Source organism: Notamacropus eugenii, chromosome 1 (assembly GCF_028372415.1).
Source record: "Notamacropus eugenii isolate mMacEug1 chromosome 1, mMacEug1.pri_v2, whole genome shotgun sequence".
Lineage (NCBI taxonomy): Eukaryota > Metazoa > Chordata > Mammalia > Diprotodontia > Macropodidae > Notamacropus > Notamacropus eugenii.
Window position 1 is genome coordinate 751,866,066 of NC_092872.1, and position 18,339 is coordinate 751,884,404.

General features: G+C 46.4%; 1 protein-coding gene across 1 annotated transcript in view; it reads left to right on the top strand.

The window, feature by feature from the left end:
• The window catches only part of TRIB2 (tribbles pseudokinase 2), a 39,266-nt gene extending 21,803 nt beyond the window's left edge, over nucleotides 1–17,463 (top strand). Inside the window, exon 3 of the mRNA XM_072642054.1 lies at nucleotides 14,811–17,463. Coding sequence (XP_072498155.1) covers nucleotides 14,811–15,279 — 469 coding nt within the window. The 3' untranslated portion in view covers nucleotides 15,280–17,463. The remainder of the gene's footprint in view (nucleotides 1–14,810) is intronic.
• The last annotated feature ends 876 nt before the right edge of the window (nucleotides 17,464–18,339 follow it).

The window sequence follows — 18,339 nt, forward strand, 5'->3', positions numbered from 1 at the left end:
GGAGTAGTGAGGAAGCAACATGGGGCAGTGGAGCAGTGCTTGGCTTGGCATCAAAGAGAAGAGTTCAAGTCCTGGCTCTGGCACTTCCTAGTTGTAGTCACTGACCCTCAGTTTCCTCATTATCAAATCAGACCAATAATTCTTGTAGCCTAGTGTTGCATGGACCAAATGCTTCTCTGCTTTTGGCTATGCTTATCATCAGAGTTGAAGTGGGTATAAAGTGAGTGGTGTGGACTGTTCACAAGTACCAATATCCTCTTAAGTCCTTACACTTCAGAGTCTGAGCCTGCAAAGGAACATTGTTGCTTGGTCTGTATCTCATCAGATCATTGATCTGAAGGTCCTTCATGCCCCATGAAATTCTGGCCTTGACTGTTGTTACACAAGAGGTGCTGCATGGGTCAATCAGTCAGTCGACAAGCATTTACTAGGCACCCACTTGTGTCAGATACTGAAACAATCTCTGCTCTCAGTGAGGTCACCTTCTAACAGGGTGCCAGGAGACCTTGGGGCACATACACAAGAGATTACCTTGTCTGCTGATTCTTCCCTCAGCTCCCAGAATCCCACTCTGGGAAAGAGCTGTTCAGCCTTACCCTCCAAATAGGGTACCCTCCTTCAGCATTCCTCCTAGGGAGTTATTCAACTTATGCTTGAACCCCTTGAGAGATGAGGAACTCCCTTCCCACCCAGGCAGCCCATTTAATGGTTAGATAGCTCAGATGATCACGAATTTAAAATCTCTTTGGTACTTCCATGTATCGTTCAAAGCAGAACAGGGCAAATCTGTCTTATTTCATGATAGTTTTAATGTTTTATTTTGGTCCTCTTTGAAAGCGAAGGACAACAACTAACCAACCAATGTTTGTGAAAGACAGTGATCTTGCTCCCTCCCCCCTCCAAAATTTTCTGTTCTCTCGGCTAAATAAGCATCTGTAATTCCTTGTAAAACCTCTCCACAATAGTTGCTCCTGGTGGGAGTGCTTGGTATAAATGGATCCCGCCACTCTCTCTGGAGTGAGAGAGTCCCTCACTCAGGGTTGGGCGGTAGCTGTAGGGTTACAGGCAATCAGGTTTCTGGCTAAATTCTTGGATTTCTTCTAAAGTCATCTTGTCACCACCTTTTTTATGAGACCTTTCCTCATCCCTCCCACTGGCTAGTATCCTGCCCTCTCTCCCCCCACCCTGGGGGAGAGGAGATACATTTTATTTCCTTTGTATAGAGTTACATAAGTATACATTGTCTCTTTCTGTAAGCTTTTTGAGGTCTGGGACTGTTTCCTATTTGTCATTGTATCCTTGGTGCTTTATACGGTGCTACTAAAAAACAGGTGTTTTAAGAAATGCTTGATAATTAATTGATTGATATAAGAAAGAATTTCCTAGAGGCAACATGGTGACAGAAGGAAGGATAACAGTATAACAGTCCAGGAGACCTGGAGACCTGCACGAATTTTTGTCCCTTTTAGATCATTCCCCAGTTGTGTGACCCCTCTCTGGACTTCAGTTTCCTCACCTGTTAGATGGAGCTGATAGAGCTGTCACTGTACTACTGTCTTTTTCTCAAGGTTATTGAAAGAAAAGTACTTTGTAAACCATAAAACAATCTTGGAAATGTGGCCAGTTCTACATAAGGGAGAGAATATTGGGTTTAGGATAGAGAGGCTGTGCATTTAAATACTGCCTCTGACACAAGCCAAGTCACATAACTGCTCAGTTTGCTCACTTTAAAATGGAGATGATACTGTATCTTCCAGAATTGTTGGGAGAACCAAATAAGATGACTTTGAAAAATGCCTTGGATGTCTTAAACCACTATATGAATAGGAATGTGAAATATCATTTATTATTAACAGTCTATAGTTGCCCAGTGATGGAATGGAGTGTTTCTAAAGATAGTGAGTCCCTCATCACTGAAGGTATCCAAGCAGAATCTGGGTCAGTATTGGGCAAGGCTGTTGTGGACAAGATTCCAGTTTCAATAGTAAGACCATCTGAGTCTTTATTTATTTATTGGCTCTGAGATTCTGTGAAACAGTGATCTAAGGGCTCCCTAACTGAACTGTCACGGATGAGTGCTTGACTCTCTGATCCTTCAGATAGTCTGGTGTCTCGCAGTCTATGAAGCTTTTGCCAGGGGAGGTCCTCCTCCTCTTTTTTAGAAATTCTTGATGGCTCCCTCTAGAATCTGTGTGGGGAGGTCAATCATCAGCACAGACTGTCACTAGCTCCTTAACTCTCCAAAGTGAGTCAGTTGGAAGGTGATGAACAGGTGAAATGAGACTGTTTCCTAAGGTCACCATAAGGGAGAAAATAAAGCTTTCTGGATATCAAGCCCCTAGGTAGGATCCTTTAATGGTCTCTTGTGTGTGGGAAACAGTACAGGTTACAAAGCCTCATCTCGCTTGGCCCTCACCACATCCTAGTGAGGGAGGCAGAAAACATCAAGTAGCAGGAGAAAGTCCACAAATGCTTAATTATTGTTTCTTTGTCAGGCACTGGGCTACGTGGTGGTGACCCAGAAAGGGAGGGAAAAATATGGAACAGTCCCTCTTATCATCCCCATTTTAGAGACGAGGAAAGTTGAAGTCAAAGGAAGACTATTAGGATCACAGATCTCAGACTTGAATGGGCTTTTGACACATCTCATCCAACTGACCCATTTTATAGGCAGGGTGAATGACTTGCTCATGGTCACAAAGCTTGTGAGCCTTGAGGAGACATTTGAACCCAGGCTTTCTGATTCCAGAACCAGGGCTCTTTCTATGGACCATAGAAGATAACATCCAGAGTCACTGAGTCACTCTTGAATCCAGGCCCTGTGACTCCCAAGCCCATGTTCTTTCCATCTCCTGAGTGGCCTCAGCATTGCTTTGATGGCCACCAGCAGTGTTTTCACAACACATTTTACATTGCTTTCTCATCTTATCTTCATGATACCCCTCTGAGGTAGGACCCAAAGCTTTATTCTCCTTATTTTACAGATGAACTAGAGACAATAAGATAGAACAGCGGGTAGAGAGCCAGACCTGGGGTCAAGAAGGTCTGAGTTCAAATACAGCATTGTATGATCCGGGGCATGCTGCCTAATCTTAGTTTCCTCAACTCTAAAATGGGGATAATAAAGTCACTGCTTCCTAGGTGGTTGTGAGGATCAGATGTGACAGTAATAAAGCACTTGGTACACAGTAAATATGATTTGTATGCTAGTTTTTACTAATTATTATTGTTAGAGGAGGGACCTGAGGTTTAGAGGAGTTAAGGGATTTTCCCATAGTAACACAGCTACCACATAGCAGAGAATGGGCACCTTACTTCTCGCCCTCCTTTCGGGGCCAGAGACCTGGTATAATCTCCTCTTTTCCATGAGGTTTCTTCAGATGTTTAAAAACGATGACACCCCCCATCCCTCACATTCCCACTCCATCCCAAGTCCTCTACCCCAGGTCTTCTTGTTTAGGATAAACAATACCCCTCCTACCCCTACCCAAACTCTTTTCTTCCCTCTCTGTTTACCTATTAAGGTGACATAGGGAACAAATTCCAGGTCTTTCTGATTCAAGCCCAGTGTTGTCTCCACCACACCCCACTGGTCCCCCAATCCTTGACCAGCATGACTCAGCACTTTCCAAGTTGGGTCATAGTGGAGAAGTCTCTTAACCACTCTGTTTCTTTCTCTGCAGGAGAGGGTTAATCATCCTTTCATGACCTGCTTCAGGCAGGCTTGCTGAGAGACCAAGGTTCTATAACAATGGACCAAAATCTCCTCAGAGGCTTGCCCATTGTGTGAATTAATAAAGAAACTGCATTAAGTAAGAGAGAGTTAAGGCCTGAGCCTGACTGGAAATTATTTCCTTGGTTTCCACTGTGACTACCTGAGGTATTTAGCTTAGAATGGTGACCTTGAGTAAAGGTGACCCTTTTCCATCTTGGAGCAGATTTCCCCATTTATAAAACAAGCAAACAGGACTAGTGACCTTTAAAGCCCTTTCTGGGACTGGTCACCTCCAAACCATCACCAGTCTTGGGCTGGAAGGGACATTAGCTCATCTGCACCCACCTGGTCATTTTTCAGGTCATAGGCTCCTAAGACACTGGAAGGGGTCTCAGAGGTCAGCTAGTGTGGTTCTTTTCTGTTATAGATGAGGCTCTGACACCCAGAAAGTTTTGAGTGACTTAGCCAAGGTTATAGGTTATCAAAGCCAGGATTTGAACCCAGCCCCTGATTCCATATCTAGTGATCTTCCTAATACCTTGTAAGCATATCACATTTTTTTAACCAGTAGAACTGCATCATTATTCTGAGATGGAATGATTTTAAAATCTCAAGACATTAGCGTTAAAGGGAGTTAAAGGCAGAGGCAACAATGATTTCTCTTAGAGAAGTCGAGAACAAATCAGAAAGCCTTAACAGAGTGATTGAGAAAAATGGAAAAACCCAGTCCCTTCTTGAAAAACTATGGTGCCCCAGAGGTCTTGGGAGCAGGGCAGGAGTGGGAGAAGTCCTGGAGGAGCATGGACTGGGCAGAAAGCCCTAAGTTCAAATTCTGCCCCCAATCCTTAATGGATGTGTGATGCAGGGTACCTTTGTGAAGCCCAGAAGAGGTGGAGAAAGTGCTGATCTGTATTTGGAGAGGGCTCCCTCTCCCAGTGCAGCCCCAGGGCTGGACACAACAGCCCACAGCACTTAGGTTTATCCTGAAGTGCCTGCCTTGCGCTGCTCCCTCCCAAGCCCTGACATATAGGTACATGCCAGATGCTGAGGTAGCAGCCTTGGTGTTCCTGATTTCAGGTACTTCTCATGCCTGCAGGGCTCTGTGTCAGGAACAGCATCCAGGGATTCACATCCAGATAACAGTTTGGCCTAGATGGCTTCTGGGGTCTGTTTCTACTCTGACTCTGAAATTTTCTTTCCTTCAACTTACATTCAGCCCATGAATCATGGATGTACAGACCTGTAAAGTGCTTTGAAATTCTTAAATTGCAATCTGAAAGTTTGTTATTATTGTTTTTATGATGAATTCAGGAAGAGACTTCGATCTTCAGGCCAATCTACTTCAGCTGTATTCTGCTCTGGCCTGAGCACTATTGGAGGACAGTGTCTGATTCTGATCCTAAGCCAAGTCCTGACTTAATTTCTATAACTCTATTTCCCCACCTGTAAAGTACAGGTAGTAATCATATTTCTGAGGTCTGTTCCATCCTGGGGATGCTAAGATCCTCTGGACCCATATCACAAGGATCCTGATGGTCTGAAGTCACCTTCTGCCCCCAGCCCTGTAAATGGAGTCTTGCTGGGATCACATGCACGATGGAGAGGGAGAGAACAGACACTTTCTTTTTTTCTTCAGCCAGATTTTATCAAATAATGGAATCTTTGTCATTCTTGTAATAGACCTTGGCCCTTCTGAGTGAGAGCTAGGGATTACTGCTGTGCCCAGGAGGCAAAATAGCCGGAATTTCAATGACGTTCCTTCACACTTGAGCCTGGCTCTCATCCTCTCTGAAGAGTGGTTCTGCTTGAGCCTTTACTCCATGATGGTTGGGTCTTCTATCCACTCCTGTTATCCAGATTCGGCTGGGCCCTCACTTCGGAAGGGCAGCCTTTCATTCTGTCCTGACTGGCTGTCTGTCACCCAGTTTCCGGCAGCTGTGCCAAATCTCTGCCAGCCGCCAAAAGCATCCCCAGCTGGCCCCCTCAGCCCTCCCAGAAACACAGAATTCAGGAGGTAGAGGCTAGCAGCCAGCTAGCCCAAACCAAAGGCATCTCCACTGTAAAATACAAAGAGACCCCTCTGCCCCCAGGAGACGTTCATCTTCTCTGTTTGGAGACCTCGAGTGAGGGGGAGCCCACCACATCTTGGGGCAGCTCATTCTTTGGGATGGCTTAGAATTGTGGGAAAGTTTTTCTGGACATCAGCCTAAATTGTAATCTTTGCAACTTGCACCATTCTCCTAGTTTTGTCCGTTGGGACCTAGCAAAAAAAGTTGGACCCTTAAAATAATTGAAGATTACTAACATGTCACCCTGCGTCTTCTGCAGGCCAACACATCTCTCTTCCTTCAGATTCTCCTCACAGAGGCCTGGGTCTCCTCCCCTCTCTTCCGTGCTCTGTTCTACCTCACAGCCCCCTCATACCCTCCTTCTTTGCTTCAGGTGCTAAAGGAAGTGTGCCTTCTCCCTCTTACCCTCTCCTCTGCATTCCGAGCTCATCTTCTCTGTTATACCTGCCCCCTACCTGAAGCAACCTTGGGGGTCCAGTGTTTTAGACGTTTCTTTGGCTTTCAGTGCTCTTGGCCTCTCCCTTGTTGTGGCTTCTCTCCCCTCCATTGACTTTGGTGACAAAACCCTCTCCCAGATACGTTCGTGCCTGTTCTCCAGCCTTCTTCCACGTGCATGACTCACCTTCCTTCCCTTGCCATTTTTGGTGTTACCCAAGGTTTTTGCTTATGGCATGATCTCTGTTGTTGGCTGGCCATCCAGGAGGATGCAAGGTCCTTGCAAACAAGGCTTGTCTTGGCTTCCTTTTACCCTCAGGGCTGAGAACAGAGCCTGGCAGGTAATAACTGACTGATAGGTGCTTGTTCGTTCATTCCTGTATTCATTCCCTGTTGGACTTGGAGGATAGCGATGCTCTTACTGCTACCTGTGGGAGATTTGTCAGATAGTTTTCCTTCCCTGGTCCATGGTTTCCTTATCTGCCAAATGAGGACAGTTGGGTCTCTGAAGCCTCTGAGATGCCTCTAAGTCAGTGTTCCTTTAGTAATCTCATAGCACTTTTAATCTGATAAGATCCCAGGTTAAAAACTGTGAAAACTTTGAAGTGATCTGTCCAGCCCTCTCATTTTATACATAAGGCAATTAATTGAGGCCCAGGGAGGGGAACTGATTTTTCCAAGGTCGCACAGGTGTAGTCATCAAGGTTTGAACCAAGGTCCCCTGGCTACCAGTTCCCAAGATCCTCCCAAATTATTTTCTTGAGAGATCAGTGCTTTAGGATTATCATGCACATTTTATAGATGAGAAAGCTGAGGCCTGGAGCCAGGAAGTGACTTGCCCAGGATTACAGGAAGCCAGGAATAAAAGAATTCTCCTGCCCCCTGCATCCTGAGCTCTTTCCACCACATGGCAGCAATTCTCAGATCTGGGGACTCACCCACTCTGGTTTCTTCAGGGCAAAGGAAGCCTATGGGGCTTTGGCTAATTTTGAATGAAATTATGAATCACCTGTACTGCTTCTCCGGAAAAAAGCTATTTTCAGTCACAGGATCCAGTGAAGGGAGGGAGGGAGGGAAAGAAGGAGGGAGGGGAGGATTAACCAATCCTTTACACCTTCTGGGTTTTAATGATTTATGGAAAAGTGACATGCGCTTCAGCATGTTGGCAGTGTTGGTGGCAGGGTGTAATTTCATTTGTGAAAGGCTTTTGTAATCACAATTAAAGAGGAGAAATCTTATTCCAGGCTCTGTCTTGTAGAGTGCTGTAAACAATCCGGAGAGCACAGGTTGGCAGGGGAGGCAAAGACGGGAACCTGGAGAGAGGAAGCAACTTTCCCAAGGACACACAGCTAGTCTTTGGTAGAGCTTGGACTCATTTGGCAGGCATTTATTACGTACCTACTATGTGCCAGGGATGGGTGTTACTGTTTCTTGAACTGGACCTGAGTTCTCCTTGATAACTATCTTCCAATGAGGAAATTTCCTCAACCAGTGCAGAGTGGCACCTCCCCTGCACCTGATGGGAGGTAATATTGCTAATTGGAAAGCCTTTGGCACATAGTGGTGCTATGTAAATACATGCTTCCTTCCTTTGCTCCTCACTAAGCTTAGAGACTTGCCCAGGTTCCAATAAGAGGTTCCAAAGAGCAGATTTAAAGGTTGAAGGACCCTTCAGGGGATGTCTTTTCTAATGTCCTTATTTTACAGAAGAAGAAATGACAGACCTGCCCAAGGTCACGTAGGGAGTAAGTGACAAATGTAGAATTTGAACCCATGACTCTTGCCTCCATGACCCAAGCTGAGATTAGAGGGACAAAGCAAGAAACAGCCCCTGCTCTCATGGAGCTCCATTCTCCTTGGGGGAAGGGGGAATATCTACCACAAAGTCAATGTAAGATAGGTCCAAAGATGAACTCGGGTTCGAGTAATGCCTTGAAGCCACGCTTGCTTTGTGACCCTGTGCACATCACATACCCTCTCATGGTCCCTGATGGCTCTGAAAATTTCCTTTGTCTCTGCCTGTGAAATCACAGATCTGGATGAAAATTCACAGAATGTAACAGAATTTGGGGCAGGTGCTTCGGATGACCCATTGAGTAGGTGTTCAGACTCACCTGCGCTTGTCCTCTTGCTTCTTGAGTCTTTTGTGCCAAAATAAATGACTTCCGTAGTACTGAAGATGACCCACATCTCCTCTCTGTTGGCCCATTACATAGCTAGGCAGGTGGGAAGTGGGAAAGAACAGTGGGTTTGGAGCCAGGAGACTAGAATTTGGCTAGAATTCTGACTTTGCCATTTCATACTTGCATGATCCCAATTGCTTCATGCTCCAGTTTTCTCATCTGTGAAATGGGAGTGATGGACTATATTTGCCTTTACTCCCTCCCTCTTGAAAGGGGAGTGCTTTGAAAGCTGGGCAGGGCTGAATAAATATATTATAGTCTTGGGTCCTCTTGGCCTGTGTCTCTAGTGCAAGGGAGGAGCAGTGATTTGGTGAACTGGGGTCCTGTAGGCCTTGAACTTAAGGGATATTCCTAACTCCCCTAAAAATAGTCCCTAGAAAACCCACTCCCTCCCCCAGTCCCAGTCCCAGTCCCCTCTGTGTTGTAGGGCACTTTGTGTCTCCATATGTAATGTAGCATGAGCCAAGTCCTGCCCAGATGGTTCTGGCATGGGCATCAGGCCCCTTGAGCAGAGATCTGGGAAGAACCATTGGAAGTCTCAGCTACAGCAACATCGAGACCCATGAGATTGTATGACCACGAGGGATGGCCTTTCTTGGGTAGGCCAGGAGCTCTCCCTGCAGTGAGCCCAGGGCCTCGCTCAGCAACTGAGATGGTCTGTGGAAAGTGCTTTGCCCATGTTAAAGCTCTCTCTCTGTCTATATGTATGTATCCACATACAGTGTACATGCATAGTACGTATTTCTGTCTATTTTACACACATGTACATGTATCTACATACAGTATACATATATAATCCACATTTCTGTCTATATTGCACAGATATGTACATGTATCCACATGTGGTATACATGTGTAATCCATGGTTCCATCTACACTGCACACATATGTACATTCATACACACAGTGTACATGTGTAATCCATAGTTCTATCTACATTGTACATGCATTCACATATACTGTGCATGCACAGTACAAACTTCTGTCTATTTCACACAGATATGTACATGTATCCACATGCAGTGTACATGTGTAATCCCTGTTTCCATCGACATTGCACACACATATGTACATGTACCCACACACAGTGTACCTATGTAACACAGATGTCTTGGCATCCGCCAACAGGCATCCCTGAAGCTCTTCTTGCATGCTGCTAGGTAGGCAGTCTGCTAAGCAGTGAGGACACAAAGAGACAAAATCACAGGAAGCTTCCACGTTGATAATTGTTGCGCTGCCTCTGTTGTAAGTGACTAAGCTATGTTCGTCGATGGATGAGTTCTCCACTCTCCATGTGTTTGCTCATTCTGTGCCCCCGTCATTCCCCACTCTCTCAGAGTGCCTTCCTTACTTCCTTCATGGCCCAGCCTAGTCCTGCCTCCTTCAGGAAGTTTCCCTGACTGTTGTAACCCACATTGATATCTTGGGGTCAGAAATCCTAATAAAAGCTTAAGCTTGCTTAGTGCTCTGTATTGGCAGAACACATTCTAGACTAAGCACTGGCATATTGGAGCCCCCCACCATCCTTGTGAGCTGGTACTGTAGGGACTGTTATCTCTGTTTTACAGGTGAAGAAACTGAGCTAGTTAAGTATCATGGGTGGGATTTGAACTTAGGACTTCAGACTCCAAGGCCATCCCTCTACTGGGAAGATGCTTTCCTTAATATGTAGAATATGACATGGCCAGTGTGAGAATTTATTTTGATTGCTTATAGTTAGTTAATTAGTTAGTTAGGAAGGAAGGAGGGAAGGAAGGAAGGAAGGAAGGGAGGAAGGAAGGAAGGAAGGAAGGAAGGAGGGAGGTAAGGAAGAAGGAAGGGAAGAAGAGGAGAGCATTTGGGTTTCCATCCCAGCTGTATGTGCTGTTGATAACATGGTTTGTGTAAAACCTTGAGTAATCCACTTAACCCTCTTTCCTTCCTCTGCTAAAGGATGGGTTTGAATTTCATAACTTCTGAGTCCCCTTTCCGATCTAAAGAAGAAAGCCCAGACTGCCAGATTCGAGCAGAACCTGAGGATGGTGAAAAGAGGATGTCTGAGTCAGAAGAGACCTGAGGATGTCAGACCTAGAAGGGCAGGGCCTGCTTGCAGGGACCTCAGAGCGCAGAATGCCAGGCTGAAAGGCAGCCCGAGCCAGCTCCAGCCTCTGCTCTTAGAGCTGGTGCTTTGCTCCTGCTCCCTCATTGAACATCTCTTGGAAAGTATGAGGAAGGGGGATGAACCCTTGGAGCCCTCCTCCCCCTACACCCACCTGAGTGCCAGGAGTGGAGGAGGAGCCTGCAAAGAGCACCGGACTTTTGGGGTCCCTGGATGCTCTTTCTCAGTGAGTGGAATATTGATAAGTCCTCAGAGTGGCTTTGTTTTTCCTGGGTTTCCCTGTCTGTATCCATGGAGACGGCCACGCATTTCCGTCGGAGGGCCTCCACCACCCTGTGACTGAACCTCTGTGGTTCCTTTCACCAACCCTGGCAAGACGTTCACCAGCAGAACCTAAGCCCCCTCCTCCCCCTTCCAGAGCTATGAGTCAGGGGTGGGGGTGGTGCATGTGTGTGCTGTGTGTGATGTATGTGTGTGGTGTGTGGGAATGAGTGGGGTGTGTGTGAGAGTATGTGATGTGTGATGTGAGTGGAATGTGAGGATGTATGTGGTATGGGAATGGTGTGTATGAGTGTGTATATATGACTGCATGTATGAGTGTGAACATGTGTGTGTATATACCCCCTTCCATGCCTTAGGAAAAGGAATCTTTTCTTGCCTTTTTTTTTTTTGATTAATGACCAGATAAATGAATTTTTCTCCCCTGGCCTCCTTCTTGTTCCCATGTTGTAACTTGAAAGCAGGGCCTGGTACTAAGCCAAGAATAGGAGGTGGTGGGCCAGCCCCCTTCCAAGGGAGGCTGGGGGCAGTGAATGGGGTTGTCCTTGACTTGGGGAGTGAGGACACAGTATTTCTGGCTTCTCAGCAGACTCGGAACTTGCATGATCCTGTAATGTTGGAATTGGACAGGCTGGCTATGGGCAGAATTTTACACCGGTGACTCAGCTTGAAGGGAACCCTGGACGTGTTACCTCTACCTCCAAGGGACCTTAGAACACAGAATGGAAAACTTGATCAGGGAACAGAGAACATTGCCAGGAAGTGACCTCACTACACATCCCCTTCAAACAGAGCACAGAATGTTAGAGCTGAGGGGGCCCAGAACATAGATGGTCCAAGTGCTAATACCTGAGAAGACAAAATCCTAGAATATAGAAAGTAAAATGTTAGAGGTAGGAGGGTGTTTAGGACATCAGAATCTTAGGATCTAGAGCATGAAGTGGCAGACTAGGACTGACCATAGAATGTAGAATGTCAGAGCAGGAAGGGGCCTTAGAACAGGGACCATCAGAGCTGGGGGTGTCCAGTCCAGTGCTCCTCCCCCTCCTCCTAGAGATGAGGCAGCAGAGGCCTGGCCCAGATTAAATGGCAAGCCAGGCCTCCCCCATGGGTCTCTCACTGCCCAGGCTCTGGGCCCTAGGTACAGGCCTTTCTTCTACACAGTTGAGCTTTCTCATTGGTGTAGTTCCTAATGGACTGATGTAAACAAGGACAGGATGTTTGCTAAGCAGAGAAGGGGCAGAATCAGTGACCTCTGAGTGTGAGAAGAGAGCTTCCCCCCTCCTCCCTCCTCCCTCCATCCTCAGTCCTCTCCTTCTCCCTCGTTCCGGCTTGTTCCTCTCATCTTGAGCAATAGCAGGCCCAGGAGGAGAGATGGGCCTCCTGCCCAGCAGCGGCTGCCCTGGGGGGCACTCACATGAGCCAGGCTCCTGGATCCCTGGTGGTGGTGCCCCAGGACCCCTTCTCTCCTCTGTCTGAGGCTTAAAGGGAGAGCTTGGGAAGTCAGTGCCTGGGGGCCTGAAAAGGACTTAGAAAGAGGTAGGAGGGGTTGGGGGGGTGGGAGGGTGTGACTAATTTCAGGGAGTGTTTCCAATAATCACAAGTTGGCTATGTCCATGTATTAATAAGCCCAAGGGACAGAGTTATCCATTTGACTGGGAGGGGCTTAGATCATCCAAACACAGATGGGCAGAATCTCAGGATGTATGAGGAGGAAATCTACCCAGCAGCTCCTAGCAGCCCTGCCTCAAAGGATTCCCCATGGGAGCCTGGTCTCCTCCAGAGACCCTCCAGTGAGGGAGATCCTGGCCATCCTGGTGGCCTCTTCAGGTCAGGATAGCTTGACTTCCTCCCAAAGTTCTCCCATTCCCCCAGGTTCTGCCCTCTGTGTCTGAGCACTCCATGGCCATCCTGTCCTCCACAGGGTCACACGTGGAGGCCTTGAGGTTAGTGACCATTGCGTCCTCCCATGAGGTCAGTGACTACCATGTCCATCCTAGAGGTCAGCAATCACCACGTCCTTCTGAGGGGGAAATTGCCCCTAGTCCTTCAGAGGGTCTGCCACGACAAGGCCACCAGGCTGCTGATCAGCTCCCTCATCATCAGTCAATTAATCAGCCAAGTTAATGACGTTGAAATGTGGCCTTTCTTTCTGGGTCTTTGTGCTTTCTCATTTCTCCTTGTGAGGTCAGGAATAAAAATACTGTCCTCATTCACAAAGGAGACTCAGAGGCACTTCTTTTCCCACTGTGTCTGACCCAGATAGCATGCAGTGGTGGAAAGTGTGGAGTCAGAGGACCAGGGTTCAGATCCTGGCTTGCCCCTTAGTGCTTGTGTCACCTTATGTAAGTCACTCCCCTTTTACAGGCCTCAGCCTTCTCATCTGTAAAATGAGGATGTTTGAGTAGTTGACTTTGAAAACCTGTTCCCGCTTTAAATCTAGGGTCCCAGATAACTTTTGAGGCAGGATTCTAACATTTTCTTCTGACCACAAATCCTGCATTCTCTCAGGGGCTTGTGACAGTGAGAAAGTCACTGTCCCTCTTCCCTGGGCCACCATTTCTTCATCTAAAAAAATGGAGACAGTCAGTGGCACCAGGCTTAGGGTCGGGAAGCCCTGAGTTCAATCCAGCTTCAGAAACATTCTAGCTGTGTGACCTTGGCAAATCTCTTTACCTCTGTTTATTTCAGTTTCCTTATCTGCAAAATGGAGATTATAATAAGCTCCTCCTTCCCAGGCTTGTGGTGCTCTTAACACAGTACCTTGTACATCATGAGTGTTGTGTATATGTTAGCTGTAAAGACTACTGTTCTCACTTCTGCATTCTAGGGTGGGTGACTTGAGAGTGAGGCATGCCCTAAGCCTGGAGAGCAGAGCAGTCACTGACAAACTAGGAAGGATTTGGATTTGATCCGCCCAATTCCAGTTTAACACATCCGGCTTCGTCCTATTTTTACGGCATATTTAGCTGGGGGGTGGGGTGGGATATGACTGCTTGGAGTAGTCTACCGATTCTCTCTGCCCAGGAGGTAGAGTTGATAGACTGAAAGATAATTAGAGAATTTTATATCTGTTACATAACACACACACACATACACACACACACACACACACACACACACACACACACAGAGTCAACCCTAAAAGATTCTAAAGAATCATCCAGTTGAGTTCCTTCTTTTTCAGGGGAGGAAACTGAGATCTGAGAACTGACCAGGCTTATCCCCAGTCCTGGAGCCTCATCAGTTCCAAGGTAGCCCTGGGAGCCAGACCTCTCAAATCCTAATCCAGCTCCTTCTAGTTCTTCCTGCCAATAAGGAATGGGGGATAGGGTGGTCATGTTATGTTTCAGTGAAATCTACAAATTATCTATTGATCACTTAAAGATCAATCTGTTAACATGCATGTATTAAGTACCAGCCGTGTACAAGACATTGTGCTGAGTACAAGGGACACAAAAGAAAAAAAAATAGGCCCTGCTTTCAATTAATTTGCCTTCACTTAGTGAGGCAATATATGTATATGTATATGTATATGTGTGAATGTGCATACATATATATAGATGTGTATATGCACATACTGTTTCATATGTAGATGTGTATATGTATATATACACAGTCTTTGTTTAAGCCTATATATTAGGGAGGCAAGATGTATGTATGCACATGTGTATGGATGAATTTATAGACATGTAGACATATATATGCACATATAATTTTATGTATATATGCATGTGTGTGTGTATATGATGTCATGGTCTTCTTCAAGAATGAAGGAAAACACAACCTGTGAGTGAGTAGCAGCTCCTCTCCTCCCCTTCCCTCCCCTCCCCTCCCCCACCTTGTATTGTGTTGTCTGGAACCTCTCTATGTCTTAAGGAGGAGGCCATGGTTCCAGTCCAGTGCAGATGACGTGTTTCATGGTCTCTCTCATGCTTGTGATTTTTTTTTTCCATTCTCTTCATCCTGTTGCTCTCCACAGGAGTCTGGTGCTCACATCTCTGCCTCTTTTCTTTCCTCTCTCTCCACAGGACCAGGGTAAAGCTGGAAAGCCTGGAAGATGCGTATATTTTGCGAGGTGGTGACGATTCTTTGTCTGACAAGCACGGCTGCCCAGCCTACGTGAGCCCGGAGATCCTGAACACGAACGGTAGCTACTCTGGCAAAGCCGCGGACGTTTGGAGCTTGGGTGTCATGCTCTATACCATGCTGGTTGGACGCTACCCTTTTCATGACATTGAGCCCAGCTCTCTCTTCAGCAAGATCCGGCGTGGCCAGTTCAACATTCCAGAGACTCTGTCCCCCAAGGCTAAATGCCTTATCCGTAGCATCCTGCGGCGGGAGCCCTCCGAGCGGCTGACCTCACAGGAAATTCTGGACCATCCTTGGTTTTCAACAGATTTTAATGTCTCAAATTCGGGATATGGTGCTAAGGAAGTATCTGACCAGCTGGTGCCGGATGTGAACATGGAGGAAGACTTGGACCCTTTTTTTAATTGAGCACACTTAAAGACTCAGTGTTTAGAAGGTACGCGAGTCACATGAAGGATCCCTTCTTGACTGAGTTCTACCACCCCCCGCATCGGCCTAGCTTGGTAGCAAAAGAGGGACACGCTCATGAGCTGCTGAGTGCAAGGAAGGAAGATCTGTCCCATGAGAGCTGCCCTACCCCACCACATGTAGCACGGGGGGGATAACCGAGGCTGGGCTGGGGTGGGCCAGGGCAGAACTCTGCTATCAGGATAGATTGATGGGAGCGAAGGCAGTAGGGAGAGGGCGTGACTCCCCTCGACGTACCTTGGCTCTAAGGAGACGGCACATGTCAACTCTCAATTCCAGGGGCAGCTCTCAACCACTCCAATTTCTGTTTTGATTTGCAGATATCAGTGGGATAGAAACTTCCTTTTTTCCTTTTTTTGCCTCAGACACACATCTTGGCATCGCACTGTTAGTATTTAATTCCTTGTCATTTATTCAGGGAAGGGACAATTGGCCGACGATTTTTACTTTTCAAGAAAACAGACCAACTTGTCTGATAACTAAACAGGAGTCACTCCAACACAAAATGAAAGCTGGTGCAAAATGGTCTGGTGTGTGAGAAGTGGGTGCTAAAATCGAACCCAGGAAGAGTTCAGTTCACTTCTGATGTTTCTTCTAAGTCAACTAGTTAATATTCTCATTGGGAGTTGAAATAAGAGGGCTTTGTGCCCCTTCTGGGGAAGGGTCTCTCCTTCAGCAAACTCTTCTGTTTTGTGTTGAGTGGGTTGTCACAGGAAGCTCTTAGGACTCTGAAATTCCAGTAGCGTTACTGCTATAAGAGCTAATTATTGTTTTTTAATAGAAAAAGTGAGGGACATTGGGAAAGAAGGCTAGAGAAATGCACTGTCATCTTGTTACTGATGGATTAGGTGGGAACACGGGCTTTCCTATTTGCCTGTTGCTTGTTACTAGCGAATGGGCTAGTGAGAACAGGATGCTGTTAAGTCACCCTGTGACTTTGGTCCAGTCCTGTCTCTTCTGTCGGCCTCAGGTTTTCCCTCCATAAAACAAGAGGGTAATTGATCAAGTCCCTTCCAACTCTGCCATCCTAGTTTCCAGGTTCCCTCCTGGCTCTCACATTAGACTCTTCTGTGATTCCCAGCATTGGGTTTTGACACAACAGCATTACAACTGGTTGGCCCAGGGTAAAATCCAGGGTCAGTTCAGAGAGGATCCCAGCCCTGGCTGAGCTGGTCTGCTGCCCCACTGGAATGGGGAGTGTTCACTAGCTTGTGGCTTCTGATTTAGAACAGCAGCCCGCCATCTTCACACTCAACAGAGAGGAAAGATGCACCTTCGTTTTGTATTGTATGGTCCGGAATCACTCTATTTATTAAGGAAAAAGTCACAGTTGTGATAGATGAATGCCAGTATGTCAACTACGGGTTCACCGGGATGACATGTTACATGCTGTAGCTGACAATGATCCTTTTTTATTTTTTCCTTACTCTGTTCGAGTATTTGTCCCTGAAATGAGTGTTTCTTTGACTTTCCTAGGTAGCTAGCTCTCTTTGATTTAGCCTGGCAGATCCCCGCCTTTCTCTTGCTGTATGATAAGGAACTCCCTTGGCCTCCGTCTTTGTGTTTCCAGTATGTACCTCATTGTTGGGGCTTGATTGCTTGTGTGTATGCTTTGTGAAACGGTCACATTTTCTGGGTAGGTAACATGTGGACTCTCTAGGATGTAAATGTTACTTGAATCTGTGTTTTGTTAGAGTATGTGGCATGTACATGCAGATGCTTGGATGCTCCCAACCTGCCCGGCAGGATATAACACGGGCACACTCGCAAGACAACTGTTCCCAGGAGACAGAGCTGCCGCCAACCTGCCCTCAGTTTCATTTTGGTCACTGAGACTCTCTAAAGGAGGAGTGTTTGGTTTTATTTTATTTTATTTTATTTTTTACACTCTGAAGATGGTGCTGTGTCAAGAAGGACCTTTTTTTCACCCTGTTTGTTTGTCTGTCTGATTTCTCCCACCCCCTACCCCTTCCCTGCCTCATTTTTTTTCAGTCCCTTGTAGGAAGAAAGATCGATGATGTGCATGGCGGGGCTCTCCACCCTCTGGTGCTTTGTCACGGATTTCGATTTCATGTTTTTGTCCTAATCTCTTCAATAAATAAAATTGTGCATATTTAACTAAAAGCCATGGACTAGGCTGAGTGGTTCCATTCTCTTCTCGCCATTCTTTTGGGCTCACATACCTGCCCACGTAAGTTATAGTTTTGGCAGCTGTTAGAGGTTTGTTCCTGTATCCCCAATGCCTCCTAATACAGTGTCCTAGCAGGTACTTAATAAATACACGTTGAAAATAAGGGGTTCATGGAAATCCAGAGCTAGAGAGAAGCTCTGGCTTTGATTTGAACAAGCAAAAAGCCCCTCTCTGTCCCTCCCAAACTGATCATCCAGCCTTGACTTGAAGGTGCCCAATGACGGGATGTCTCCTGAAGCAGCCTTGTTGCTTTGGGGTCTGACATCAAGACTATATCTACCCCTTGGCAGCTTCTGACCATTCCTCTGAAGTATGTCCTCTGAGGCCAAACAGAGCACATGAGCTTGGTCTAATGGAAAGAGCAGAGAATTTATCTGTAAGACACTTCCTTCTTCCATGTGAAAACTCTTCAAATACTAAAAGATGGTTGCCTTGTTCCCCCCAGCCTTCTCTTCCCTTGGCGGAACATCCCTCATTCCTTTGATGCAGTATTGAGGGCAATCAGGTCATTCTAGTATCTATGGAGAAGCAGAATGAGTGAGTCATGAGCAGTCAATATCATGCCAATTTTGGACAGTTGGCACAGTAGTTTCCTCACTATAGGCCTTTGAAGTAGAGGTACAGGTATGATCCCTCTAACATACAAGTGAGAAAGGTAAGGCTCACGGAGGTGACAGGATGTGCCTAAAATGACACAGCTAAGCCCATCCAATCACATCTCATGTTTTGCAGAGTTGACTAAGACCTCAAGTAGCTAAGCAACTTGCCCAATGAATGATAAGCAGAATGAAGACACACCTCTTCTAACT